General features: G+C 40.0%; 3 protein-coding genes across 4 annotated transcripts in view; 2 read left to right on the top strand and 1 right to left on the bottom strand.

Moving 5' to 3' along the window:
• Positions 1–6: 6 nt before the first annotated feature.
• LOC135528430 (carboxy-terminal domain RNA polymerase II polypeptide A small phosphatase 2-like) lies at positions 7–14468 on the top strand. The gene is made up of 7 exons (XM_064957508.1): positions 7–652; positions 4924–5078; positions 6680–6784; positions 8597–8653; positions 9454–9546; positions 10465–10650; positions 12724–14468. Exons 1-7 carry the CDS (start codon positions 592–594, stop codon positions 12847–12849), a joined length of 783 nt encoding a protein of 260 aa, XP_064813580.1. The 5' UTR covers positions 7–591; the 3' UTR covers positions 12850–14468.
• A 120-nt stretch (positions 14469–14588) lies between these two features.
• LOC135528429 (probable Bax inhibitor 1) lies at positions 14589–23678 on the top strand. Of its 2 annotated transcripts, none has more exons than XM_064957506.1 (10): positions 14589–14773; positions 19521–19608; positions 19699–19807; positions 19942–20062; positions 20207–20255; positions 20348–20445; positions 22213–22292; positions 22434–22534; positions 22661–22736; positions 22851–23678. In XM_064957506.1, the coding sequence occupies exons 2-10, from the start codon at positions 19553–19555 to the stop codon at positions 22872–22874; spliced, it is 714 nt and encodes a 237-aa protein (XP_064813578.1). In that variant the 5' UTR covers positions 14589–14773; positions 19521–19552; the 3' UTR covers positions 22875–23678. The 2 variants fall into 2 exon arrangements, with proteins under 2 accessions (XP_064813578.1, XP_064813577.1); XM_064957505.1 differs by lacking the exon at positions 14589–14773 and adding an exon at positions 14826–16582.
• Positions 23679–23735: 57 nt separating this feature from the next.
• LOC135528428 (nck-associated protein 5-like) overlaps positions 23736–27989 on the bottom strand; it is a 36621-nt gene continuing 32367 nt past the window's right edge. Inside the window, exons 10-13 of the mRNA XM_064957504.1 lie at positions 27595–27670; positions 25821–26114; positions 25425–25573; positions 23736–25196 (exon numbers count right to left, since the gene is read on the bottom strand). Coding sequence (XP_064813576.1) covers positions 24933–25196; positions 25425–25573; positions 25821–26114; positions 27595–27670 — 783 coding nt within the window. The 3' untranslated portion in view covers positions 23736–24932. The remainder of the gene's footprint in view (positions 25197–25424; positions 25574–25820; positions 26115–27594; positions 27671–27989) is intronic.

Raw genomic sequence — 27989 nt, 5'->3', positions numbered from 1 at the left:
TCAAGGCACCCTTGAAGTCCCGCCGAAGAAAAACAAAGCACTGGGGAAAAAAACAAGTCTCACATTTAAAATAGACTTCTATTCATAACCATTTTTCATTTTCAGAAATATTACCGCCGGTGTAATCTGTTTTATTCTCATCCTCTCAGTAATCATTCAATGTTGACGGTGTTGTTTATCTATTGTAAGGGGAACTTGAAACCGCCTCCTTGCCCCATTTCCTCGGTTGTTTTTCTTCTTTCGCCTGTATTCTCCATGTTGTTGGAGTGAAAATTGAGGACTTCGCAGAGACAGGAAGGGGCCGTTCGGGAAATATACTAGTGATAAAGTAAACCGAGAGGCGCAGCAGAGGGAATCGCAACGACGAAAACATATCCAAGCGCCCTGCCCCTCCCATGTGTGGACAACAGAAGAAGCGAGGAATAAAGAAACATTGTTGCTGATGAAATGTAGCCTCTTACAAATCCAACACAGACACACGGATGACAGTTATCAAGGCAATCCTTTAGTAACTTGTCAACATAACCTAATGAAGGCTGCTTATCTCTGTTTGGGGAACGGATTGGATTTTGAGGGCTCTGTGCTTGTCAGATGGAAAGTTCTATCATCACTCAAGTGCAGAAAGAAGACATTCAATTGTCGCCGAAAACAGGTAGGATATGCTCCCGTTTCTATTGTTTGTTCTGATTAAACATGGGTTGATTTGATATGGAGAAGGTTGGTTAAGTTATGAAATATAAGGTTGATGTAAACATGTTTCCAGCACGTCCATTTGACAGTTCGAACGTCGCGGACATTGCGCGCGACATTCTAGAGCGCACTGCTCTTGACGGTCGGCTATGCAGCCTACTACACATTTGATTAATCTTGCATACAAATAGGCTATATTAAATTCTATATTTTATTTCATGGTGTTTCAAACCCACACATGCAACTGATGCTGAACATAGATTGATTTTCAGTTATTATGGAACACCTGTATAATTGGAAAGTGTTTCCCCTCTGGTTCAAACACATTTTTGACAATGCGAGTGTAAAGGCTGTTTGAAAAACTGCATTACATTTGGTATGTAATCACGAACTCAAACCTGCAAAGGATATTAAAACAGTGTTTGTTAGCCAAATCAATATTTCTTATCTATTTACGCACATTATTGGACTTTCAAGACAATAAAATGATTCCGTTTTGTTGATGTTATGGTATTTCTATGGATCAAAACAAGGTTATCTAATGCCATCTTACTAGACATTTAGGGATATGTTTATAGCTAATAATAATAATTTAATAAATTGACAGACTTATCCTTTCGCGCGTAAAATGGTAAACCAAACCACCCCAGCATTTAGCCTGCCCTGTGTTTATGATTTATGCTTTATCTTATTTTCTAGTTGTTGTATGGCACCTTTCCATATTACTGTCACATATGTCTAGAGCCATACACACAGCACAGCCATGTCTTGTTTTTGTTCGCAGGCTCAGCCTGGAGACAAATCCATCAAGACAGATCAATGCGCGCCAGTATGGTACACTATCCGAATCTCATTCGAAAAATACCGCATATATCAAAGGCCTGTACGATACAATGTACGATACAAAGATTGGCAAGTGTATGTGTTTTTTTCCTTTGGCTGTTGGAAATTAAACCTAAAACGGTTGCTGATGAAAGATGACAAGCATAACCGTAGAAATGCCAGGTACCGCAGTCGGTGTTGACAGTGGTATGCACAAACACATGCCCTTCTCCCTCCTCCGCCCATTGTAAAGCTCGGTTTCAAAGATTCGTTGTTTTTATGCTTCTGGCACTTTGGTTTGAATTAAAGGATAGGCCTGATACTCGAATAGCACGGGGCCCTATAGTTTTGCCCCCCCCCCCCAAAATGCAGATAAACACGTCATAAAACATTGCAAAAAAAAATAGAATTATAGGAAATTAGCTGTAAAACTGGCTAAATGTGTAGAATAGCGTGAGATTAGCTATAAAACGGTACATTTGTCTCTCGAGACCTTTGGCAATATGTGTAGAATTCCAGGAAATTCGTTTTAAAAATGCTAAATTCTCTCGTCCTTATTGCAAAATGTAGAGAATGAGATTAGCTATAAAACTGCAAATAAAAATGTGCTCAGACCTTGCGGGCCTGCGAAACTGTGGTACGCCACTGTGTACTGCTCTTTGATAATGGTGCAATACCAGATTATGTGTGAAAGGATAGCCCTTCTGCTTCTATGTTTGCTCAGCAGAGACAAATATTATAGATTATTATATATTGTTTTTTTTCTTCTCTTTTATTAGAATATTGTTTTCTTATATTCAGCTATAGGCTTTTCTAACCTTTAAAATGGCTTTGGACCCCTATGCTCAGAGGTTCTTTCCCCCCTTTTGGCACTAGCATGTTATGTTTATGTTGATGAAGGATATCCACAACATCAATCATTTTTACTATTACATGTACACTGATTGGCAATATGCATATACAGGTCAGTTCTAAACAATTTCGGTAACACTTTATTTGAACAGTACCTAAAATCCTTATAAGGACTTCATAACACACTCATAACTCCATACATAACACATTCATAAGCAGTACATGAGCATTTCATAAATGCTTAGCTATGCTAACAACTACACGAATACTGCAAATTTCCCCTTGTAGTTGTTTGACAATTACATTTTTGAAATGCTAAAGCACTTCCATTATGAATCTGTCCTTATGTAAGTGCCCTTCAAATATTGTTACAACAAATATTTTATTTTATAGAGAAAATGTTGAAAATGGCACTGGGCCCTAGTGCTCTGTGGGCCCCCAGATGATAGCCTTTTTTGGTAAAAGACCAAGTCCATATTATGGCAAGAACAGCTCAAATAAGCAAAGAGAAATGACTGTCCATCATTACTTTAAGACATGAAGGTCAGTCAATCCGGAAGACCCAGATTTACCTCTGCTGCAGAGGATAAGTTCATTGGAGTTACCAGCCTCCGAAATTGCAGCCCAAATAAATGCTTCACAGAGTTCAAGTAACAGACACATCTCAACATCAACTGTTCAGAGGAGACTGCGTGAATCAGGCCTTCATGGTTGAATTGTGGCAAAGAAACCACTACTAAAGGACACCAATAATAAGAAGAGACCTGCTTGGGCCAAGAAACAAGAGCAATGGACATTAGACCGGTGGAATTTTGTCCTTTGGTCTGATGAGTCCAAATTTGAGATTTTTATTTCCAACAGCCATGTCTTTGTGAGATGCAGAGCAGGTGAACGGATGATCTCTGCATGTGTGGTTCACACCGTGAAACATGGAGGAGGAGGTGTAATGGCGTGGGTGTGCTTTGCTGGTGACACTGTCTGTGATTTATTTAGAATTCAAGGCACACTTAACCAGCATGGCTACCCCAGCATTCTGCAGCAATACGCCATCCCATCTGGTCTGTGCTTAGTGGTACTAGCATTTGTTTTTCAACAAGACAATGACCCAACACACCTCAACGCTGTGTAACGGCTATTTGACCAGGAAGGAGAGTGATGGAGTGTTGCATCGATGGGTGCGGCAGTGTAGCCTAGTGGTTAGAGCATTGGACTAGTAACCGAAAGGTTGCAAGTTCAAATCCCCGAGCTGACAAGGTACAAAATCTGTCGTTCTGCCCCTGAACAGGCAGTTAACCCACTGTTCCTAGGCCGTCATTGAAAATAAGAATTTGTTCTTAACTGACTTGCCTAGTAAAATAAAGGTAAAATAAAATAAAAAATCAATGACCTGGCCTCCACAAACACCTGACCTCAACCCAATTGAGATGGTTTGGGATGAGTTGGATCATAGAGTGAAGGAAAAGCAGCCAACAAGTGCTCAGCATATGTGGCAACTCCTTCACAACTGTTGGAAAAGTATTCCAAGTGACTATCTCATGAATCTGGTTGAGAGAATGCCAAGAGTGTACAAAGCTGTCATCAAGACAAAGGGTGGCTACTTTTGAAGAATCTAAAATATATTTGGATTTGTTTAACACTTTTTTTGCTTACTACATGATTCTATATGTGTTATTTCATAGTTTTGATGTCTTCACTATTATTCTACAATGTAGAAAATAGTAAAACAATTAAGAAAAACCCCTTGAACGAGTCGGTGTTTCCAAACGTTTGACTGGTACTGTTTATTAACATAGGTGCTATGCATATCCAATCCAACCAAATAATAGATGCTAATTTCCCCCAGTAGTGGAACCTCTGTGAACTAGGACACATTTTTACATTGACTGATCAAAGGGGGCTTGGAGCATTGAGGTGTGACTGACTTCGGCTTGCTCCGCTCCAGCCAGAGGTCTTGTTCCAGGAGAGTCAGTGAAATGGTTGGAATGTTTTCTGTCTGTGTTTTCTACAGCAGAAAGTACTGTCTGTGTCCCAAATGGCACCCTACTCCCTATGCACAACTTCTGACCAGTGCCACAGGGTCCTGGATACAAGTAATGCACTCAATAGGGAATAGGCTGCCATTTGAGACGCAGTCACTGCCTAGTGAAGAGTGTGGGTTTTCCCGCCCTCTCTGTGATTATATAACATGTACCAGCCCCTTCCAGCAGCAGCAACCTCATTAAACCCAGAGTGTGTGTATGTGTGTGTGTATGCGTGTGTGTCCTTGCTCCCTTTCGTAAAGGGAGCAAGGAGTTCATTCTACGTTATGTACAGCAACGATGTCTCTCAAAATGGGGGAAATCCTTCTTACTTCTTCATGGGAAAAGAAATGTACAACATCCATTTCCCTCACCCCATCCATCTACTTGGCTTATAAGAACCTTCATTGCCGCGTGAGAATGAGCATAATGTGTTTGTGAATATAATTTTCATATCACTCAGTTTGAATCAAAAGATTGGTTATGTCACAGCTCATTTTCACACACATTAAAAGCATTCTTATTTTTGCCCTCATGACAGGCCAGGTGAGCAGGTCTTCTCCGAAGAAGCCTAGGAGTTGTAACCTCTTCAAAGCACTTTTCTGTTGCCTCAGAGGAGCACAGGCTGCCCCCAAACCACTGCCACCTTCCCAGGATGCATTGCTGGAGCCACAGGACAATGGGGACGTTGTCAAGGTAACATAATTTATTCCTCTCGGCATCACAGCAGCATTGTTGTTGTAATTATCCATATCAGAAATAGTGTATGGACTGTTGTTTGCTGTATTTCAACCAAGTATGGGACTTTTATGTAGCCTAAAAAGTGTAATTTTGTATTTTGTTTTGTTTGCAAAGCTTGTTTGGACACTTTAAGCAGAGTCTAAATAAATAAAAATTTGCCACAAAGTTTCACACATTTGTCTAGTTCGTTGTATGGAGGAGACCAAGGCGCAGCGTGATATGCATACATTCTTCTTTTAATGAAGAAAGAACACTGAACAAAATAACCGTGCCACTATACAAAACATGTGCTGACAGGCAACTACACATAGACAAGAAACCAAAAGGAAAAATGGCAACCTAAGTAGGATCCCCAATCAGAGACAACGATAAACAGCTGCCTCTGATTGGGAACCAATTCAGGCCACCATAGACATACAATTACCTAGACTTACAAAACCCATAGATATACAAAAAACCTAGACAAGACAAAACAAGCATACCCACCCTCGTCACACCCTAACCTAACCAAAATAATAACGAAAACAGAGATAACTAAGGTCAGGGCGTGACAACATTATAATTTGCCATGTTAGCCTTTATTATAGGATATGATACTCTTGTGTGTACAACTAAGTGTTTTTTGTCAAACACTTTTTATTTTACCACTGTTAAGTGCCTCATCACATGTTCTAACTACTCCAGCGTAATTGCAGGAAAAGCATAAAATAACTACTTCGGAAATTGATAGCTTTCCTCTGTTGAGCAATACCTATTGTCCCATGAGAATGTGTGGGATTATTGCCCGTGGATGTTATAACAGCATGTTGCAATATGGAGTAGCTGCTGCACCTGTTGTGAACATCTTGAACACCACCATGACGGTTGGCGGCTACAGAGTTTTAGGTCTGTTCACATAGATCTCTTACGATAAGACAGCTGAGTGAATTTCAATCCACTAAGGCAAAACAGAGGTGCAGAGGGCCTACAAAGAGTGGATAATGTGATGTGCATGTCAGTTCATGTGGGAGACATAAGATATGTTAGAGATGTACAGTATTTAGTACCCGGTGTGTCGTAACCGATGTGTACAGAAGCATGAAAAGGTGTTGTTGCCCACTGGCCACTTGTGAGGCTGTCAGGTGTAGATGGGCGTTAGCGCCATGTAACCAGGGGCTAATGAGCTTCATGTTTGTTCATATTACCTCGTGTCCTCCAGGCAGCACAGAAGCAGTGAGGAAGCAGTATCTGTTGTGAGGCCTGGGTATTGTTTGCGTCTCTGAATTGAATCTGATGTAACATGTATATGTACAGTATAGACCCTATAGCCTATCAAGTCCATCTGCTGTCAACAGCCCACAGGTGTTACACTGCGACACTGTTATTATAGTGTAGTTGCATTGGTTGGTGGAAATCTATAAATGTCATTTGATTTTTAATGGTAGTAGAGTGAGGAAGTGTTGATGAAGCATAAAGCCAGCCTAATAAAACGGGCAAGATGTGTTGTTGTCCCCAATGAGTGCTCTGTACAGATACAGTAGTGACCTTGGTCTGTACTCTTGTCTCCTCCACCACAGCTCTCATCTGGACCCAGCCTGCTGCCGGAGATGATACCTCAAGACCAGGGGAAGATTTGTGTGGTCATAGACCTGGATGAAACACTGGTGCATAGCTCATTCAAGGTAGCTACTGACCTTTATTTAACTCTCACTGTAACTACTGCTGTTGTCAACTCACTGTTAAAGGGTTTTGTATGGGTATTTGTTTCAACAGTTGTTAAGAGGAAATATCATAAAGTTAATCATGTTTTTCTTTGTTATATGTACACTACCATTAAAACGTTTGGGGTCATTTAGAAATATCCTTGTTTTTGAAAGAAAAGCTTCTTTTTTTCTTCCATTAAAATAACATCAAATTGATCAGAAATACAGTGTAGACATTGTTAATGTTGTAAATGACTTTTGTAGCTGGAAACGGCTGATTTAAAAAAAAAAATGGAATATCTACATAGGCGTACAGAGGCCCATTATCAGAAACCATCACTTCTGTGTTCCAATGGCACATTGTGTTAGCTAATCTAAGTTTATCATTTTAAAAGACTAATTGATCATTAGAAAACCCTTTTGCAATTATGTTGGCACAGCTGAAAACTGTTGTTCTGATTAAAGAAGCAATAAAACTGGCCTTCTTTAGACTAGTTGAGTATCTAGAGCATCAGCATTTGTGGGTTCGATTACAGGCTCAAAATGGCCAGAAAAAAATAACTTTATTATGAAACTTGTTCGGAGAAATTAAGGTTATTCCATGCGAGGACTTTCCAAGAAACTGAAGATCTGGTACAACGCAGTGTATTACTCCCTTCACAGAACAGCGCAAACTGGCTCTAACCAGAATAGAAAGATGAGTGGGAGGCCCCTATGCACAACTGAGCAAGAGGACAAGTACATTAGAGTGTCTAGTTTGAGAAACAGACGACTCACAAGTCCTCAACTGGCAGCTTCATTAAAAAGTACCCGCAAAACATCAGTCTCAACGTCAACAGTGAAGAGGTGACTCTGGGATTCTGTCCTTCTAGGCAGAGTTACAAAGAAAAATCCATATCTCAGACTGGCCAATAAAAAGAAAAGATTAAGATGGGCAAGAGAACACAGACACTGGACAGAGGAACTGTGCCTAGAATGCCAGCATCCCGGAGTCTTCTCTTCACTGTTGACATTGAGACTGGTGTTTTGCGGGTACTTTTTAATGAAGCTGCCAGTTGAGGACTTGTGAGTCGTCTGTTTCTCAAACTAGACACTCTAATGTACTTGTCCTCTTGCTCAGTTGTGCACAGGGGCCTCCCACTCCTATTTCTATTCTGGTTAGAGCCAGTTTGCACTGTTCTGTGAACAGAGTAGTACACAGCATTGCACCAGATCTTCAGTTTCTTGGCAATTTCTCTCATGGAATAGCCTTCATTTCTCAGAACAAGAATAGACTGACGAGTTTCAGAAGAAAGTTCTTTGTTTCTAGCCATTTTGAGCCTGTAATCGAACCCACAAATGCTGATGCTCTAAATACTCAACTAGTCTAAAGAAGGCCAGTTTTGTTGCTTCTTTAATCAGAACAACAGTTTTCAGCTGTGCTAACATAATTGCAAAAGGGTTTTCTAACGATAAATATCCTTTTAAAATTATAAACTTAGATAAGCTAACACAATGTGCCATTGGAACACAGAAGTGACGGTTGCTGATAATGGGCCTCTGTACGTCTATGTAAATATTTCATAAAAACATCAGCCGTTTCCAGCTACAATAGTCATTTACAACATTAACAATGTCTACACTGTATTTCTGATCAATTTGTTGTTATTTGAACATGGACTAAGTGACTCCAAATTTTTGAACAGTAGTTTATATTATATTTATGTGGTTATTATAGTCCAGGTCTTAGTGATTTTATCTTATGTAATTGCATTAGAATGTTCAACGGCTCCCTCTGTGTTCTTTCCTTAGCCTATTAGCAATGCAGACTTCATAGTGCCTGTGGAGATTGAGGGGACCACACACCAGGTAAAATATATGAACTAAATGCAGTATGTGTGTGCTTGTCGAGTCGGGTAGCTTGGCGTTCATGTACTGTATGTTGATGTGTTCAGAGTTCAGTGTTTGCTGAGCTTAAAATAGGATGTGTTTTTAGGACAGATGAGGTTTGTTACGGGCGCTATGAGCCCTCTAGTGGACAGATGTGAGGTTGACTGGGAAAGGAAGTGTAAGCGTAAAAAAAGAAAGGAGGAAGTAATTTCAGCATAGTTAGTTCACTTTTCATAAATAAGAGCACACAATTTTAGAGCACACTTTTAGAGAAAATGTGGAACAGAATTCACTCATCAATGCACTCCACCGGGAATAATAATTCAACACTGTGTTGTGTCCTTTGCATGCAGAACTTCATGCAAAAAAATGCATATGCAAAAAATGCATATGCACAACTGCGCATGTGAGTACTGTCGTTTGGTTCGGGATTCTTCACCATGGGCCTCTGCCTGGTTCAAGTAATCCAGGATAGGCTGGTTAACACATGCACGGCCTGTTCTTGATTACTTGTTTCAGGAACTGTCCACCAGCAACTGGTAATGGACACAATGACAACAACAATTTCATGTAATGTGGAACAAATATAAGTATGACTACAGAGAAAGAGTGAATATTATAATAATAATATAACACTCCGTTACTATGTCATTTCAAAGCAATTAGTAAAGTAATAAGAATGTTGTTACTGTAGTAATTATAGTGTTATTATATAGCTAGGTATAAGGGCAACACAATGCAAAGTGTTACAAAACATTAATGCCAGGTGTTTGTTTCAGGTATACGTGCTGAAGAGGCCGTATGTGGATGAGTTCCTACAGCGAATGGGAGAGCTGTTTGAGTGTATTCTGTTTACTGCCAGTCTTGCCAAGGTAAGCTAAAAAAATAATAATTAAACATTGTGTTGTTATGACATTTCCCTATGATTCTTCTTGAGAAGATTACTCTTCATTTTGAATACTAGTTTAGGAAGTCTTAAACGTTTTTTCTCTTTCCCAACCCTCTGTAGTCTTTTCCCCCATGTGTTAGATGACCTTTGTAGTGCCAAAACCTGCTTTGTGAATTCGCATATAAAGGAGCTAGCATACATTTTCAATGTAACATGTAGTTACTTTTGTGGTCAACTATATTGGCACCCTTGCACAATTCTATTTTTTTTTTTTTAAATAACTTGAAATAGTAAAAAAAAATGGTGTTCACCCTTCAAAGTAAAAACAAAATGGCCTGGACTTAAATATAAATAATTTATTTGGTTGGAGGCAATTTATTCTAATTTATTGTGTTATTTATCTCACCTGTGGGAAGTTACATATTTTTAATTTCTTTAACCTTTATTCAACTCGGCAAGCCAATTAAGAACAAATTCTTGTTTACAATGACGGCCTACCCCGGCCAAACTCTAACCCAGATGATGCTGGGCCAATTGTGCGCTGCCCTATGGGACTTCCAATCAAGGCCGGTTGTGATACAGCCTGTAATCAAACCACGGTCTGTAGTGACTCCTCTAGCACTGAGATGCAGTGCCTTAGACTGCTGCGCCACTCGGGAGCCCAAAAGTTAAAGGTGCATACAGGGTAAAAATAGCCATTCAACCAGTTTTGAAAAGAGAAAATGGAACATTCAGCTCCATTTTAAAGTGCAAGGGTGCCCGAATATTTGACTGCAATTGTACATAGCTTGGGTAAACTTTGGTGACTCCTTACCCCCTACTCTCCATTCCCCACTTCTGGTCTTGCCCTTTCCTGCATTCCCTGACCCCCCTCTCCCCCCATTTCCTTGCCCTCCCCTAGTATGCAGACCCAGTGACTGACCTGTTGGATCAGTGTGGGGTGTTCCGGGCGCGGCTGTTCCGGGAGTCCTGTGTGTTCCATCAGGGTTTCTATGTCAAAGACCTCAGCCTACTGGGCAGAGAGCTCCATAAGACCCTCATCTTGGACAACTCACCTGCTTCATACATCTTCCACCCTGAGAATGCTGTGAGTTTGGGTTTCATTCAACTTCTTTCAACTCAACTGTGACCGCTTTATGGATTCAAACTGATAATTAACATGATATTATTTCACATTTTACTGCATTCTATTCTATTCACTTTTTAAAGGTTTAACCTTATATTCCACTTAAAATAACTGTCCAGTGTTCCCAGATTTCCATGTAATATGACCTATTATTAATGACAATATGAGTGAAATAGTTTTTCTTAAAAATAATTGTAATAAAGTAGGTTAAAAAGCAGCTTTTCTGTGGAATGGTTGGGCGTATACCCGTCATAAAAAATATTCAGGCGAGTAGGATGACATCATCCTCTATGAGGAAATGGCAAGCATTTTTAAATGGTCTGTTTTGAGATGTTAGTGTTTTCACTTCCATTTATCCTTTGGCCACATACAGAGCATTTGGAAAGTATTCAGACCCCTTCCCTTTTCCACATTTTGTTATGTTACAGCCTTATTCTCAAATGGATTACATTTTTTTTTTGCTCATCAATCTACACACAATACCCATAATGACAAAGCGAAAACAGGTTTTTGCAAACATTTCTAAAGTTATTACAAATTTAAAAAAAGATCAGAAATGCCTTATTTACATAAGTATTCAGTCCCTTTGCTATGAGACTCGAAATTGAGCTCAGGTGCATCCTATTTCCATTTATCGTCCTTGTAATGTTTCTACAACTTGATTGGAATGCACCGGTGGTAAATTCAATTGATTGAAAGGCAAACACCTGTCTATATAAGGTCCCACAGTTATAAGGTCCCAAGCCATGAGATCAAAGGAATTTTCTATAGAGCTTTGAGACAAGATTGTGTCGAGGCACAGATCTGGGGAAGGGTACCAAAACATTTCTGCAGTGTTGGATTTCCCCAAGAACACAGTGACCTCCGTCATTCTTAAATGGAAAAAGTTTGGAACCACGAAGACTCTTCCTAGGGCTGGCCGCCCGGCCAAACTACGCAATCGGGCATAGTTTGAAATGCCTTGGTCAGGTGATGAAGAACCTGATGGTTGCTCTGACAGAGCTTCAGAAGTCCTCTGTGGAGATGGGAGAACCTTCCAAAAGGACAACCATCTCTGCAGCACTCTACCAATCAGGCCTTTATGGTAGAGTGGCCAGACGGCAGCCACTCCTCAGTAAAAGGCACATGACAGCCCACATAGAGTTTGGCCTGAATGCTAAGCTCCACGTCTGGAGGAAACCTGGAACCATCCCTATAGTGAAGCATGGTGGTGGCAGCATCATGCTGTGGGGATGTTTTTCAGCGCCAGGGACTGGGAGACTAGTCAGATTTGAGGAAAGATGAATTGTGCAAAGTACAGAAAGATCCTTGATGAAACCCTGCTCTACAGCGCTCAGACTGGGGTGAAGGTTCACCTTCCAACAGGACAACAACCCTAAGCACAAAGCCAAGACAACACAGGAGTGGCTTCGGGACAAGTCTCTGAATGTCCTTGAGTGGCCCAGCCAGAGCCAGGACTTGAACCCGATCTAACATCTCTAATAGCTGTGCAGCGACACTCCCCATCCAACCTGACAGAGCTTGAGAGGATCTGCAGAGAAGAATGGGAGAAAGTCCCCAAATACAGGTGTGCCAAGCTTGTAGAGTCATACCCAAGAAGACTTGAGGCTGTAATTACTGCCAAAGGTGCTTCAACAAAGTACTGAGTAAAGGGTCTGAATTGAATTTAGCACAGGTGTTTAAAAAAAATACATTTGCAAAAAAAAAAAAACTGTTTTTGCTTTGTCATTATGGGGTATTGTGTGTAGATTAATGTTTGGGAAAAACAATTTAATACATTTTTGAATAAGGCTGTAACATAACAAAATGTGGAAAAAGTCAAGGGGTCTGAATACTTTCCGAATGCGCTGCATGAGTATAGGATGAGTCAACAACATTATTATTTGGGTTTGAGTTAACAGAATATGAACTTAAGATTTAGCACAGATATATACATTCTGATATATACAACAAGAATATATAATTTGTCAATACCCTAACACTGCAAACAAAGCATTAGTAAGTGAGTGAATGGTTTCTCTGTTGCCTCATCAGGTTCCTGTGGTGTCCTGGTTTGATGATGTGGAGGATTCTGAGCTGCTCCACCTGCTGCCGGTGTTTGAAGACCTGAGTCAGGCTGAAGACATCTACATCAGACTGGGGGAGCTAAGAGTGCCATGATGGAGACGGGAGAGGACCCTGCTCTCACTGCCAGACTAGCCAGCACCTGGCCCAGAACATACGCACCAACATAGAAATAGAAAAATAACATTCTATTCATATAACATTGTATTTGTATGCTCACCAGCCAGAGACACATGCAGTGTATTTGTTTCAGACGAGCACTTCATGACATTCTAAGGCCTTTTCTCTGAGACTCTGAGCATCTGTCTGTCTGTCAATCACTGTCTGACAACTCTGAGCCAAAATACCGTAGAGTACTGCAATCACTCCAAATGAATATGAATAAAGTGTTGTTGTTTTTTTTTGCCAAACCAGAGGCCTGAATGGCCTGATCTAACTCAGGACACTTGTATCATTGTGCCTTTTTTTTAACAAACACCAAAACCAAGCAGCTCAAACTGTTTTAATTATTTTATTCTTCCAATCTCACTATGCAATCCACTTCTGATGGACTACCGTGCTACTTGTTATACGGGTGGGTCACAATCATATCCAGAATGCCAACGGAATGCATTCTTTACATTTTCCTGGATATATGACCAGTCAGCATATGCTCATGTACTATACGGTTAACGGATGTTTAAGTATGTAAATATTTGTATTATTTACTGTAAAATGGCCAACAAAGAAAAATGCCTCTCCAATAAGTACTGAATACATTTGTAAGTAAATAATTTTGAAGAGCTTCAAATATTAGCAACATTATATATATTTTTTAATGATTAACATACAGCGATGTTATAGTTTTATAAAGCTCTTTGAGTTTATCATTTGGGACAAACTTCTTTAATCTGGTCACTTGAATGCCAACACACTGGATGGCATGGTTGTAGGCTGCTCAGCAAAAGTACAGTATAGTGTCGCTCTTGGAATATTTGGTCCAGTCTTTTAACACATTTATTTTTCTGTTTTTCTTGTAATACTAAATGACAGAAGTTGCACTATTTGTTTTGATAAGTAAGACTGCTTCAAGAAGTGACAACTGCATTTTCAATTCAGTCAGATATATGCACCCTTATGCCATGCTGAATGTGGTCAAATACTGTATTAACAAAACTATATGTAATTGTGGTACTCCTAATGCTGAATTAGTATTTTATTTTTTACAATTTGTGTTCATTTGCGTCATTATTTACCCACTGCAAATGAGGTTATCAAAACAACAATATTCAAAACCTCTGCCAAATTATAATTTTTGGCTAGTAATTTTTGGATTGTGTGAAGTTAATCACATATTTTCCTCCAAAACTGTGCCTTTCAAACATTACTCCTCGAATCATCGTAGATGATACCAACAACATTGTGTTATCAAAAAACAATAATCAAATTCAGGGGGTTTGTGTTAAATAGGTAAATGTTAAAACAAGTAAATGTTTGTTACTGTAGTATATTGCCATTCCACAAATAATGATGGAAACCAGGATTATTTTATGTGGGTACAATCAAGTTGTTTATATAATGTTTTATGTCCGTTTTTATTGTGTACATTGATCACTTAAGATATTTGAATGAATGTTTACCAATCCTAATGATTAACCAAAAATATCTGGTTGTTGATATTGTGTAGATGTAGTTGTTCTCATTGACATTGTTGGTAATTAAACAAAATAAAGCAACATGTAAATTGTAATTCATAAACACACATGTAGGCCGATACATTGTTGTTCAGTGTAAGATGGGTCATACTTTCCAATAGGGCGCCAGGTAGTCTAGCGGCGAAGAGCGTTGGGCTCGTAACCGAAAGGAATCACTGAGTCGACGAGGTGAAAAATCTGTCGATGTGCCCTTGAGCAAGGCACTTAACCCGGAATTGCTCCTTTAAATCACTCTGGATAAAAACAAATGTTAGGCATACACTATAGCTTTTGGCAAGAAATACGTGTATATTGGACGCCAACTGGGCAAAATTTGCCAAAATAAGGTTGGATTGTATTTCCTTGTCTATTTGTGCTTTTTTGTAGAGATTGTGAAATGTTTTGTATTACAAATTTAAAAAATATGTCCATCCCATTGGATTTGAGGCATATAATATACAGAAATGTACATTGTTTTTTGCTACGAAATAAGCAAAGTCTTTGGGTGACAGCGAGAGAAAACAAGAATACGCTTGCTATTGCTATAGCTCCGGACGCCGAGGGAAAGAGAGCGGACAGCTTCAAGGCTGGTGTCGAGATGAGTGTGGGCCGCAAGCAATGTTGGGATGAGTGGAATATTGGGACGGACACAGAAAGGTCGATTTCTTAGGAGGAATGGGAGGGGGGAAATTAGGAAGAAGATGAAGAAGAGGTCGGAGCTGAATTTGAGGAAGATGGCGTCAAAAATGGAGATGGAGTGTTGAAGAAGATTGGTGTCAAGTGCAAACAGCGAGCCGTGCGCCAGACCGAGTTCTGGAGGTGACATGGAAGTGAATGAGGGCGAGTTAAGTGAAGTGGAAGGTGTGATGAAGAGCTCGGAGCCCGATCATGATAAAGAAGTATCGGGTCCAGTAGGAAGGATTTTTTTGAGATAGTGGATCTTTGCCTTTTGGCGTATCCATTTTTGGTGGGAAATTAGTTGGATGCAGTTGAATCAGTGAAGGCAACCTGTAGTAGACTTGTGATATTTGTTTGTGTTTCTTATGACCAGAGGGAGTGGGCTCTCCGTGTCACGCAACTTGGGTCAATATATGTTATCTCGCTTTGCTCTTAGGAACATGGCACCATTGAAATTAGTGTTTTCTGGGGTAGCGTTAAGTGTGGAGGTGGAGCAACTGAAGTCGAAGATTTCCTGGTGTTTGTGATGACCGCCGTATTTGCTGCGACGCAGTTCCAGTGGTGAAACAGGAGTCGCTGTCAGTCCTTTTGAGTTTTGATTCTTTACTCGACAAAGTAATCTTAGGATATCAGTTATCCTGTTAGGGCTTTTGTGTTAAATCCACTGCGCTGTTTCAGGTGCACCGTTTATAGTCGTCACCGCAGTATGTAGGAGGACATTTTCAAGATGTGGGAATTGTGCAGAAGTACACTGGACAGGATTGTGTAGTTTCGTTGGATAAAGTCGTGTGTCAACTGTAGGGGTGGGGAAGTGTCCGTCCGGTGCGAGAGAGACAGGTGGAGGTGGCCAGAGTCAGAGTAGTACAGGTGCGGTATGCTGAGGCAGTGAAGAAAGTAGAGCAGGATGCCTGTGATTAGTGGATCTGTGCCAGCACAGAGGGATAGGTCAACGAGTGATATATGTTTCAGTAAGGTTGGCTTTTTAGCTATGGTTATCAACTGTACCGCATAAATTGAATGTAAATCAGAGAAAATAGAAGTATTTGGGTATACGATATTTGACTTCAGAAGTGTTACAGGGTATGTTGAGTTTTGGTGTCCTGTCCTGTCCTCCCAGGCCGGTGTCATGGTCAAAGTAGTGGAATGGGGTAGTGTTTAAAAAAAAAAAACGAGTGTAGCGTTAGTAGTAGGAACCCTGAGCTATGTACCTTGACAATCAGGGGACAAATAACAACAACGGATTAGCGACGTTTTCGTCTTTTGGATGATGATGATGATTATTATATTATTATTTTAGTTTTTTTATTCGGTTCATTACCAGTACAGTTGGTGGCGGCGTGCACTATTGAAGAATTGTTGCTACGTGATGATGTCGCTACGTTGAGCCTCAAATCAATTGACACGTAGCTACAATTAGTAAACAAGGAAGACAATTTAAAAGTAGAGACAAATAAAATACAATAAATAAAGCTATCTAGGTATGTATTTTCTTCGTTATAACGTTTAATTATGTATTAGTTAGTATTTGAGTTTAAATTCAAGCTAGCTAGAATAACATTAAATTAACGATGTAGCTGGACAATTCCATGGTAACGTTAACGGACCATGGAACGGACTAATTACTAATAAAAACCATTTGTTTTTAACAAACCATACAACTCTATGCACGAAGGCTACTTTTAACAATTTCCTCCGAACATTTTACAAAAACACATTTACAAGAAGAAGTGTGCAGATACAACGTTTGGTTACATAATCAAACTGGCAGAGATTAGCAACATAATTACGGTAAATTTAGCATCTACAGTTTTTTTCCTGTAAATGTTTTTATTATTATTATTTATTCAGGGCTGCTAACTTTTGAAGAAAGCTTGTGTTGAGATTTGCTATATGAATGTAATTGCCCATGGCACAACCCCTAGATGGGGAGTCTCCCCCAGGAAAATTTTATTTTTTAAAGCTAATTTCCTGCAATTCTATTTATTTTGACATGACTTAGGCCTATGACCAGGATGGCTAATAAAAACCACAGGTCAGGTGTATTCAGGATGCTTTGAACATTTGACAACTTTGTTACTTTGAGATTTTTGGGGGATGAAATTTAAAGTCTAATTTAAAAACAAAAAAATGTTTTAAGTGGTTTGACACTATTCAGACAGTAATATCATTTGATGGGAGAGACTGGAAAATGGGAGAAACAATGAGAAGCTTGGAAGCCGGGATTGATTCCTGTTATGGGAAGTTGTATGGGGCACATGCTGGGGAGTGTTACCACTACTCAAAGGCTCTGCTCAGGAAATACTCATATTAATGCTTGATGGCAGTGGGTAACCAAATCATATATTTCAGTTTCCTTCTCCATATATTGTTTTCAAGGTAAGGACACAAACATTTTGTAATCTGGGTAAACCCTGCATGCAATTCAGGAGGGTTGGCCACCCTTGACCTATGTTTCCCAAGTGCTGAGTGTTTGAAAATGTTCTTGTTCTAACAATTAATTTCTCAATCACCCAACCTTCAAGGATAATCTAATGAATATTCAGGTAGTTTTTTAAAATTGTATTTTTTTAATTTTATTTATTATTTATTTATTTTAGACTCTTTACCCCCTTTTCTCCCCAATTTTGTGGTATCCAATTGTTGTTAGTAATTACTATCTTGTCTCATCGCTACAACTCCCGTACGGGCTCGGGAGAGACGAAGGTTCGAAAGCCATGCGTCCTCCGAAACACAACCCAACCAAGCCGCACTGCTCCTTAACCCATCGCGCCTCCAACCTGGAAGCCAGCCGCACCAATGTGTCGGAGGAAACACTGTGCACCTGGCGACCTTGGTTAGCGCGCACTGCGCCCGGCCCGCCACAGGAGTCGCTGGTGCGCGATGAGACAAGGATATCCCTACCGGCCAAACCCTCCCTAACCCGGACGACGCTAGGCCAATTGTGCGTCGCCCCACGGACCTCCCGGTCGCGGCCGGCTGCAACAGAGCCTGGGCGTGAACCCAGAGTCTCTGGTGGCACAGCTAGTGCTGCGATGCAGTGATATTCAGGTAGTTTATGCAAACTAGTTGAAGATCCTTGCCATCATCTTACTCAACATACACAAAATATGTGTTTATGAGTTGTGAATTCCCCTATCATCTCTGCCTAGCATGTGCACAAATACTAAAATGTTCAGAAATTATATTTTAGGCCTATAGCATTCAGTATTTGTATTACTTATTAAAAATGTCCATAAAGGGTTGCAAAAATACATAGCCTGATATAATGAATTTTCAAAGACAATTAGGCATATCAGATTTCAAATATGTGATTACACTGGAAAAATAATGAAGAAGTGGAATGATAAAACCCGTGTGTGGAATAACAGTAGTGTTTTGCTGACAAGCACACTAATTACCCTATATTTTAGCCCATTGTTAAGCAGAAGAATTGTACCACTGATCAGACTAAATAAAGTAAATAGATAATAAAAACTCATGAAAACAAGATTACATAAATCTGCCCTTAACACCTAACAAAATTATTTTTCTATTTATTGTCCCCCTTCTAGAATCAAATTTACCCTTTTGGGTTCACAATCTGTTTGACTAAATTATTTTCATAGTTCAGATCACTCTACCAAACTTCCCTGCTAAAACATACTGTAGGTCTGTCTGCTGCCTTTTCGTTGTCACAGCCTAAAAATCAATAACCAAAAAAACAGATTAATGCACGTGTGGATTAAATCGATTTTAGTACATGCTGTCAAAAGGCTGCATTCTGCAATATGGACGGGAGTAACAGCAACCTAATTGTGTTGACAACATAAAACAGCGCTACTGTGCTGCTCTATTTCCAGTTTTATAAAGTCACCATTCTTTCTCTCTTTCTCCATTCAGCGCCACTCTACTAATGTTGGACGTTTCTTTAAAACGAGGCACCCAATCCCCTTGATCCCTTACATAACTAGACCAATCATATGCTTAATTGTGCAACGGTGAACAGTGCTGTGGTAAAACAGGACAATGATAACACTGCTCACAATGTTAAATTGCAGGCGCAGATGCTACGATTTCAAAACGATTTGGAGCACAGTTGAAACATATTCAATGGACTAATTAAGAAAATAAATGCAGTACTTTTCAATGCGTGAGATATGAGGTGTGGCGTGATGTGGGAGAGTTGGCTGCTCAGTTTACTGTGCAAATTGTTCAAAGTAGTCATTGTGCATATGGTTTGGTAAACTTTTTGAAATCAATTGTGTTTGTTTGGCATACATTTGAAAGTGAAATAAATCCAAGTTTCAGTGTAATTCCCTTACTATGGAATTGCCCGGCAACAGCACGGATAGCTACAGTCAAGAATCATTGGTAACGTTAGCTACATCAATCTATGTCATTTCCACCATCAACACAATAACTTTGACTTGTTTTTAGATCTGTCTCAGATCTCAGAATCCTGCCTCAATATGAATATATTTCACCACAGCATCAGATTTCATGCTCTCTTCAAGTTCTCCCAAATGTAAGCAGACCTAAATCAAGTTTCCAATGCAAATAATACTGCTCTGTTTGTAAATTACTGACATGGTTAACTCAATGTTGTTTTCCCCAGTTCCCACTCTACCCAGTTACACCTGAAGAATGTCTACTCCAGCTTGGCAGTGTGCATGTTCGTGGCTGCAGCAGGCTCCTATGTCCATGTTGTCACACGGCTCTTTCAGGTAAACAGTAAGCACACCACCCCATAATAATAGACAAAACGTTGGCTAACAGCGAGTAACTAACAGATAGATGTTAGTCAATGGTGAAGCGATATCTAATCAAAAATACTACTAGCTTTATCATATTCCTTTAGGGTGGTTTGCTGTCACTTCTGTGTTCCCTGGGCATGATGTTTTGGTTGTCCATGACCCCACACAACTCGGAGACAGAGAAGAATAGACTGGCTATCCTTGCAGGGTTTGCTTTCTTCACAGGTAAACTCAGGGCTCTAGACAGCAATCTTTGACTATTCTTGACTGTAATATCTCAGTATCGTTAGAACAAAAACTCAATATTGATTGAAGAACACTATGGCCAATATGCCTAGTCAGTCAAATTGACTTTTTCTTTCTCACCAGGTGTTGGTCTTGGACCGGCAATGGATTTTGTCATTACCATTAACCCAAGGTGCTATTGAATATTGTTGGAAATCATTTCTTAAGTCTGTTTTTCAATTGAAGAGTCAAGAGAACGTGTCTTTGCCTATCTGGTCTCTCTAGCGTCATTGTGACAGCCTTCCTCGGTACCTCCATCATCTTCATCTGCTTCACTCTCAGTGCTCTGTACGCCAAACGTAGGAGCTACCTCTACCTGGGAGGTACAAAGATGTTCTACACTATTCAGTAGCCTAGTTAACTCACTTAATGTAAACCCTTTTGCTCTTCAGGAGCATAAGTCATTCACCTATTTCACAGAATTCATGTCAATTTAGTCAAGATATATACAGTTCATTGGGGAAAGTAATTCAGGCACCTTTTTCTACATTTTGTTATGTTAGTCTTATTCTAAAATTGATTGAATTTTTTCCCTCAGGAATCTACACACAATAATGACAAAAGAAAACAGGTTTTTAGAAATGTTGAAAAAAACAAACAAAAAACAGAAATACCTTATTTACATAACTATTCAGACCCTTTGCTATGAGACTCAAAATTGAGCTCTGGTTCATCCTGTTTCCATTGATCATCCTTGATGTTTCTACAACTTGATTGGAGTCCACCTGTGGAAAATGAAATTGATTGGACATGATTTGGAAAGGCACACCCACCTGTCTAAGGTCCAGTTGACAGTGCTTGTCAGAGCAAAAAAACAAGCCATGAGGTCGAAGGAATTGTCCGTAGAGCTCCGAGACAGGATAATGTCAAAGCACAGATCTTGGGAAGGGTACCAAAAAATGTCTGCAGCATTGAAGGTCCCCAAGAACACAGTGGCCTCCATCATTCTTAAATGGAAGAAGTTTGGAACCACCAAGACTCTTCCTAGAGCTGGCTGCCCAGCCAAACTGAGCAATTGGGGGAGAAGAAACTTGGTCAGGGAGGTGACCAAGAACCTGATGGTCACTCTGACAGAGCTTCAGAGTTCCTCTGTGGAGATGGGAGAACCTTCCAGAAGGACAACCATCTCTGCAGCACTCCAGCAATCAGGCCTTAATGGTAGAGTTGCCAGACGGAAGCCACTCCTCAGTGAAAGGTACATGACAGCCCACTTGGAGTTTGCCAAAAGGCACCAAAAGGACTCTCAGACCATGATACACAATATTCTCTGGTCTGATGAAACCAAGATTGAACTCTTTGGCCTGAATGCCAAGTGTCACGTCTGAAGGAAACCTGGCACCATCCTTATGGTATAAGTATGGTGGTGACAGCATCATGCTGTGGGGATGTTTTTCAGCGGCACGGACTGGGAGACTAGTCAGGATTAAGGTAAAGATGAACGTAGCAAAGTGCAGAGAGGTCCTTGATGAAAACCTGCTCCAGAGCACTCACGATGTCAGACTGGGGCAAAGGTTTACCTTCCAACAGGACAACAACCCTAAGCACACAGCCAAGATATGGCAGGAATGGCTTTGGGACAAGTCTCTGAATGTGCTCGAGTGGCCCAGCCAGAGCCCGGACTTGAACCTGATCGAAAATCTCTGGAGAGACCTGAAAACAGCTGTGCTACAAGGCTCCCCATCCAACGTGACAGAGCTTGAGGAGAAATGGGATAAACTCCCCAAATACAGGGGTTCTAAGCTTGTCGTATCATACCAAAGAAGACTTGAGGCTGTAATTGGTGCCAAAGGTGCTTCAACAAAGTATTGAGTAAAGGGTCTTAATACTTATGTAAATGTGATATTTAAGTTTTTTAAATAAATTTGCTAAAATGTTTAAACCTGTTTTTGCTTTGTCATTATGGGGTATTTTGTGTAGTTTGATGAGGGGGATTTTTTTTTTAGAATAAGGCTGTAACATAACAAAATGTGTAAACATTCAAGGGGTCTGAATACTTTCAGAATACACAGAATACACTGTATGTACATATTTTTTTACCATGTGATTTACTACTTTGATTTGATGTGATGTGTTCTTTGTTGTCTTCTCAGGGACTCTGATGTCTGGATTGTCCATCTTGTTCCTTGTGTCTGTGTTGAACATATTCTTTGGATCAGCAATACTCTTCAAGGTAGCCTAAATATTTATATATCTATCTCTCTCGGGACTTGGATGTGAAGTGATTCCACTCATGCATTGGAAGTGTGTAGTATAATTGTGAGGTCTCAGCAAGGTGACCCAGGTGTAACATAGCTCTTCTCTTCACTAACAGGCTCACATGTACATGGGGCTGGTCATTATGTGTGGCTTTGTTCTGTTCGACACTCAGCTCATCATTGAGAAAGCCGAGAACGGAGACAAGGACTACGTCTGGTGAGTCTTTTCAACATTTCACCAAATAATCAGTCGTAAAGCTTTTTACTTTGCTGATGTATTAGAATGTAAAAATAATATATCAAGTAATTGCAACGAAGTAAATGTTTTTCTGTCTTTTGAAAGGCATTGCGTGGACCTGTTCCTCGACTTTGTGACCATTTTCAGAAAACTCATGATTCTTCTTGCCATGAATGAGAAGGTAATTTTTGTATTTTTTTTTTTACAGACAAAATATGAATCTATCATATAACTTACTTTTCCCTCATGTAAGCACATTTCACAATATGCAAATTGTGATATTTTATATTTTCAGGACAAGAAGAAAGAAAAGAAGTAGATGGAAGAAATCCAATTGAAGTTTCAAATAAAAAATGATCTGTGAGAAGGAACAGAACCAGCAACAAAGCCTCTGGTCTGCAATGCTATTGGTGCTTTTACTATTTCTCGTTCTTTGTTAACTTATGGTGTATTGTTTATTTGCTTTGTTTTGATCTTGCAAAAGGAGGTTACGATAAAAGGCTGTATTTTAAGCTACTGCTGCAGTGATGATGCTTGTCCTGTAGGGAGAGTGGTTGTTCTATGAAGGCCTACGTTTGCAGAACTGTGAACTCTTTATGCCAACATTTTTCGTCGGACTGTCCTGAGCTTGGAGATGAATCATTGTTTTATTTTAAGTCATAATATTTTGGTTCGTTGTCAGTGCTATTCCCCGCAATCATTTTTGTTTTGTTTAATTTATAGAAAGTTATGTGACTGACATCATGACCTGTGATAGTCTTGAGCACCACTCCTTGAGCTTTCTCTATTATTGTCTCCTGCTCCACTTATGTATGCTACCTTGAAGAATAACCGTATAAACAATCTCTTGGTACCGTTTTGGTAATTCAGATGACCTTTTCATGAAGATTTAGTGCACTTTATGGTCAGACTGGTGAGCTTTTGCGGCACAAAAAGGACTGGTCAAGGCTGTAGAATAGATGAACCAACTGCTGATGCATTCTCTCGCAAGATTTGTGCCAAATTGTATTTTCTTCCACGTTTTGATCATCTGTATACTGTGAAAAACACATTTTATAAGTGTAATTATGATAATCTAATTTGATACATTTTATTTAAATACGTTTAAAAATGCTTAACTAAATGCCTGTTTTTCATTGCAGTACATGCACGCAAACATGCTGATACACATTTCAATTGCAAGGTATATGGTGCAATTTTCTTGTATTTATTTGTGCTTCAGTGAGAACACAAGAAATAATCATAAAAACATTTTTAAAAGTATGTTGACATCTTGGCTGTTCAAGATTGACATCCAGCGTTAAACAAGAATCTATTTTAGCCAGGTGACTGCATTTACACAATATTACAAAAAAATGGACGATTACCCAAATTATGTGGAGTTGATTTAACATGAAAATAAATAATACAAATACATATTAATTGGACAATAATGTAGCCACATCTCTTTTTCACAATATTATTGCTGGCATCTATTACCTTCAAAGAATGGTGAGCTAAACTAAAAACATATACTGACAAGCTTTCTTGGCAGTTACAGAGACAATCTGAACGACACCATCAACAAATAATTTTATACTTCAAAATTGTAATGGATTTATTCAATAGCGAAAAATCACAAACATTAACATTCATTTTTTTAAGAGCTCAAGATAACGGAATCAGTACATTGTCTGAACTGATAAAGAAAAGAGAAGGACAGATTGGTAAGTACTTGCATGGTTCGGGTGTTCAGCGCTCTGTAGTCTATAATAAATATAGTAAGATCTTTTGGTGAGGGTCAGAGTAAGATTGAACAAGGCATATTCAATTTCAACAAAGACTGAGTGTTTGATATTGTCATCTTGTCCGGATATTTCATAATCCTAAAATGATTTAAGTAACTATTTTGGTTAGCGGAGTGTGTTCTTTCCAATTACCTCCCGTCATAAAACAGTGATATTCTGAATAGTCTATATCCTTTGGGTTGTAGTTATCCTGAGGAGAGGTTTTTCTTTCCAGTTAACCTTGCAACGTAGCTGGTGAGAAAGCATACATGTAAGTCCTAAGGGGACCATCTTATCACAGTCCTTATCCATATTCTTCTAAAGGTGGTCAGTGCCACTTGTACCCTTTTCACAATACTGAGCCGAACCAAGCTGGGTCGAACCAAGTTGTATCCGGCTGGCTTGTTTACGCATCCACTATAGAAGCTGAAACCATTCTGGAAAGAACAATGTGAAAAGGAAATAGTCAGGCCAGTCCAATGTGATTTGGGTTGACACGATAGTGTGAAAAGGGTATATCTTAGCACAGACCATATCCCATGTTCTATTAAGGTGCGTCAGTCAGCACCGCAGTAAGATCTGCAAAGCACCTGTCTCTCTGCCTCCCCCTGTCATCCCTGGCTACCACAGGAAGAGAGGCTGTCGTACAGCGAGTCACTGAGTGACTCAGGGGTCTCTAGGACCTGGGGTCGGCTGGGGGAGAGGGCTTCCTCAGGCCTCTCCCTCACCAGCTCTAGGCCCGTCTCCCGGCCAAGGCCCATCTCTGGGGCACTGGGCGTACTGCGGATCTTCCCACGTCGGCTCAACCCTGTCTGGGCCGGCACCGGCAGACTGCTGGGGTCCATGTTACGAGAGACAGAGGGACCACAGGCCTTCTATAAGGAGGAGGCGGAAGAGGAGTGGAGAGAGGAGAGAGAGAAGAGGGGGAAGAGGAGGGAGGGAAGAGAGAGAGTCATTTGTAAAAAGTTCACAAATGTCACAAATCCACAATTCATTTTTAATAATCCTATTCTAAATGATTCATGAACACATCATTGTAAAGAATTCACATATTTCAAATGGAAAATAGTTAGTCTGACATTATTGTCATGTTTCCAACCCACCCCTCTGAATGGGGATCCATAGGGGGCAGTCTCCACCTCTTCCTCCATGGCCAGGTACACCTCAGTGGGCCCTGCAGCGGTCTTCAGGTTGGGGAATGTCCAGGTCTTTGAGTGGGGGGACAGCATGTGAGCTCCATAGGCTTCTTTGTCTGCAAAGGTTACAAAATACATTTGATTCTTAAATGAAACAGGGCATACATAAAGCACATTGTTATTGTATAAAACTCATTAACATTTGTCCTATACCAAATCATCAGATTGCTATACACTTATGATGATATGTTTGTTTTTGAGTATTGACTATTTAATATAGTGTATTGTGATATATTTCATATTACATACTGTGATAATGTATTTGATATTATGAATTGTGATGTATATTTCTCACTACTGTACCTTCATGAATGACCCCAGCTGTCTGTCTGTTCATGCCTTTCCCCTCCAGTACAGACCCGTACAGTACTGGGGTGGTCATCTCTCTGTGAGGTTGATAGCACTGCTCCAGGGATGAGGGTTCTCTGTCCAGGGTCCTAGCCCTCCTTCCTACCCTCCCTGGGGAGCCAGAGGAGCCATGCTCAGCTCCAGCCCCCCTCATCTTAGACAGGCTTCTTCCTGCTGCCCCACTACTGTAGTCAGGTAGAGGGAACGTTCCAATGCCACTGTCTAGTGTGTAAGTGGAGGCTCCAGAAGCTATTAGGAGAGGGGAGAAGGTAGAGAGAGAGAGGAGAGGAATTGTACTTGTTACATTTTGATAAATGTCCATGTTGCCATTTTTGGTTAATAGCTCCTACCGTTGAAGTCGGTAGTTTACATACACCTTAGCCAAATACATTTAAACTCAATTTTCCACAATTCCTGACATTTAATTCTAGTAAAAATTCCCACCACTTTATTTTAAGAATGTGAAATGTCAGAATAATAGTAGAGAAAATGATTTATTTCAGCTTTTAATTCTTTCATCACATTCCCAGTGGGTCAGAAGTTTACTTACACTCAATTAGTATTTGGTAGCATTGCCTTTAAATTGTGTAACTTGGGTCAAACGTTCCGGGTAGCCTTCCACAAACTTTCCACAATAAGTTGGGTGAATTGGGCCCATTCCTGCTGACAAAGCTGATGTAACAGTCAGGTTTGTAGGCCTCCTTGCTCGCACACACTTTTTCAGTTCTGCCCACACATTTTCTATGGGATTGAGGTCAGGGTTTTGTGATGACCAGACCAGAGGACATTTTTACAAAAAGTAGGATCTTTGTCCCCATTTGCAGTTGCAAACAGTAGTCTGGCTTTTTTATGGCAGTTTTGGAGCAGTGGATTCTTCCTTGCTGAGCGGCCTTTCAGGTTATGTCAATATAGGACTCGTTTTACTGTGGATATAGATACTTTTGCACCTGTTTCCTCCAGCATCTTCACAAGGTCCTTTGCTGATGTTCTGGGATTGATTTTCGCACGAAAGTATGTTCATCTCTAGGAGACAGAAAGTGTCTCCTTCCTGAGTGGTATGACGGCTGCGTGGTCCCGTGGTGTTAATACTTACGTACTATTGTTTGTACAGATGAACGTGGTACCTTCAGGAGTTTGGAAATTGCTCCCAACGATGGACCAGACTTGTGGAGGTCTACAATTTGTTTTCTAAGCTCTTGGCTGATTTCTTTTGATTATTCTATGATGTCAAGCAAAGAGGCATTGAGTTTGAAGGTAGGCCTTGAAATACATCCACAGGTACACCTCCAATTTACTCAAATTATCTAAATTAGCCTATCAGAAGCTTCTAAATTTTCTGGAATTTTACAAGCTGTTTAAAGGCACAGTCAACTTAGTGTACTTAAACTTCTGAACCACTGGAATTGTGATGCAGTGAATTATAAGTGAAATAATCTGTCAGTAAACAATTGTTGGAAAAATGACTTGTGTCATGCACAAAGTAGATGTCCTAACTGACTTGACAAAACTATAGTTTGTTAACAAGAGATTTGTGGAGTAGTTGAAAAACACGTTTTAATGACTCCAACCTAAGTGTATGTAAACTTCCGACTTCAACTGTATGTACCAAAGGCAATTATGAAATGTAAAATATTCTCTGTTTTGATTATGTAAAGTGTCAGGACGAACTAAATACAAGCAAGACTGGATCCTTCCATCAACAAGGATTGTGAGCAGACCATTTTCCTACCTGCAAAGGGCGGGTAGTGAACTAGGTCTGCTAAATTCTCATCTGAGGGGATGTTGCTTATCAGATGTTCTGAACCCTGAGTAAAGAAAAAACAGAAGCAGAGTTTATTAAGTGAAATAACAGCCAAAAAACGTACATAGTACACACAACAATAATCACATAATAACATAAGTCACACATAATAAAGTAAAAAATACAACCTTGAGCAACAATGAATGGGGTTTACATGATCAAGATCAGTTTTTTGAGCATTAGCGTGACCTATGCTAGTGTAACGGATGTGAAACGGCTGGCTTAGTTAGCGGTGCGTGCTAAATAGCGTTTCAATCGGTGACGTCACTTGCTCTGAGATCTTGAAGTAGTGGTTCCCCTTGCTCTGCAAGGGCCGCGGCTTT

Source organism: Oncorhynchus masou, chromosome 33 (genome assembly GCF_036934945.1).
Source record: "Oncorhynchus masou masou isolate Uvic2021 chromosome 33, UVic_Omas_1.1, whole genome shotgun sequence".
Taxonomy (NCBI): Eukaryota; Metazoa; Chordata; class Actinopteri; order Salmoniformes; family Salmonidae; genus Oncorhynchus; species Oncorhynchus masou.
Note: the sequence above shows the minus strand (reverse complement) of the source record. Positions and strands in the feature narration are given on the sequence as shown.

Bases quoted from the DNA above. Each gene is read 5' to 3' on its own strand.
- LOC135528429 (XM_064957506.1), top strand. From the start codon at position 19,553: ATGAATATATTTCACCACAGCATCAGATTTCATGCTCTCTTCAAGTTC. The intron at 19,808-19,941 runs GTAAACAGTAAG...ATATTCCTTTAG, and splicing joins TTGTCACACGGCTCTTTCAG to GGTGGTTTGCTGTCACTTCT. The intron at 22,535-22,660 runs GTGAGTCTTTTC...GTCTTTTGAAAG, and splicing joins GGAGACAAGGACTACGTCTG to GCATTGCGTGGACCTGTTCC.
- LOC135528430 (XM_064957508.1), top strand. From the start codon at position 592: ATGGAAAGTTCTATCATCACTCAAGTGCAGAAAGAAGACATTCAATTG. The intron at 653-4,923 runs GTAGGATATGCT...CCCTCATGACAG, and splicing joins TCAATTGTCGCCGAAAACAG to GCCAGGTGAGCAGGTCTTCT. The intron at 6,785-8,596 runs GTAGCTACTGAC...TTCTTTCCTTAG, and splicing joins TGGTGCATAGCTCATTCAAG to CCTATTAGCAATGCAGACTT.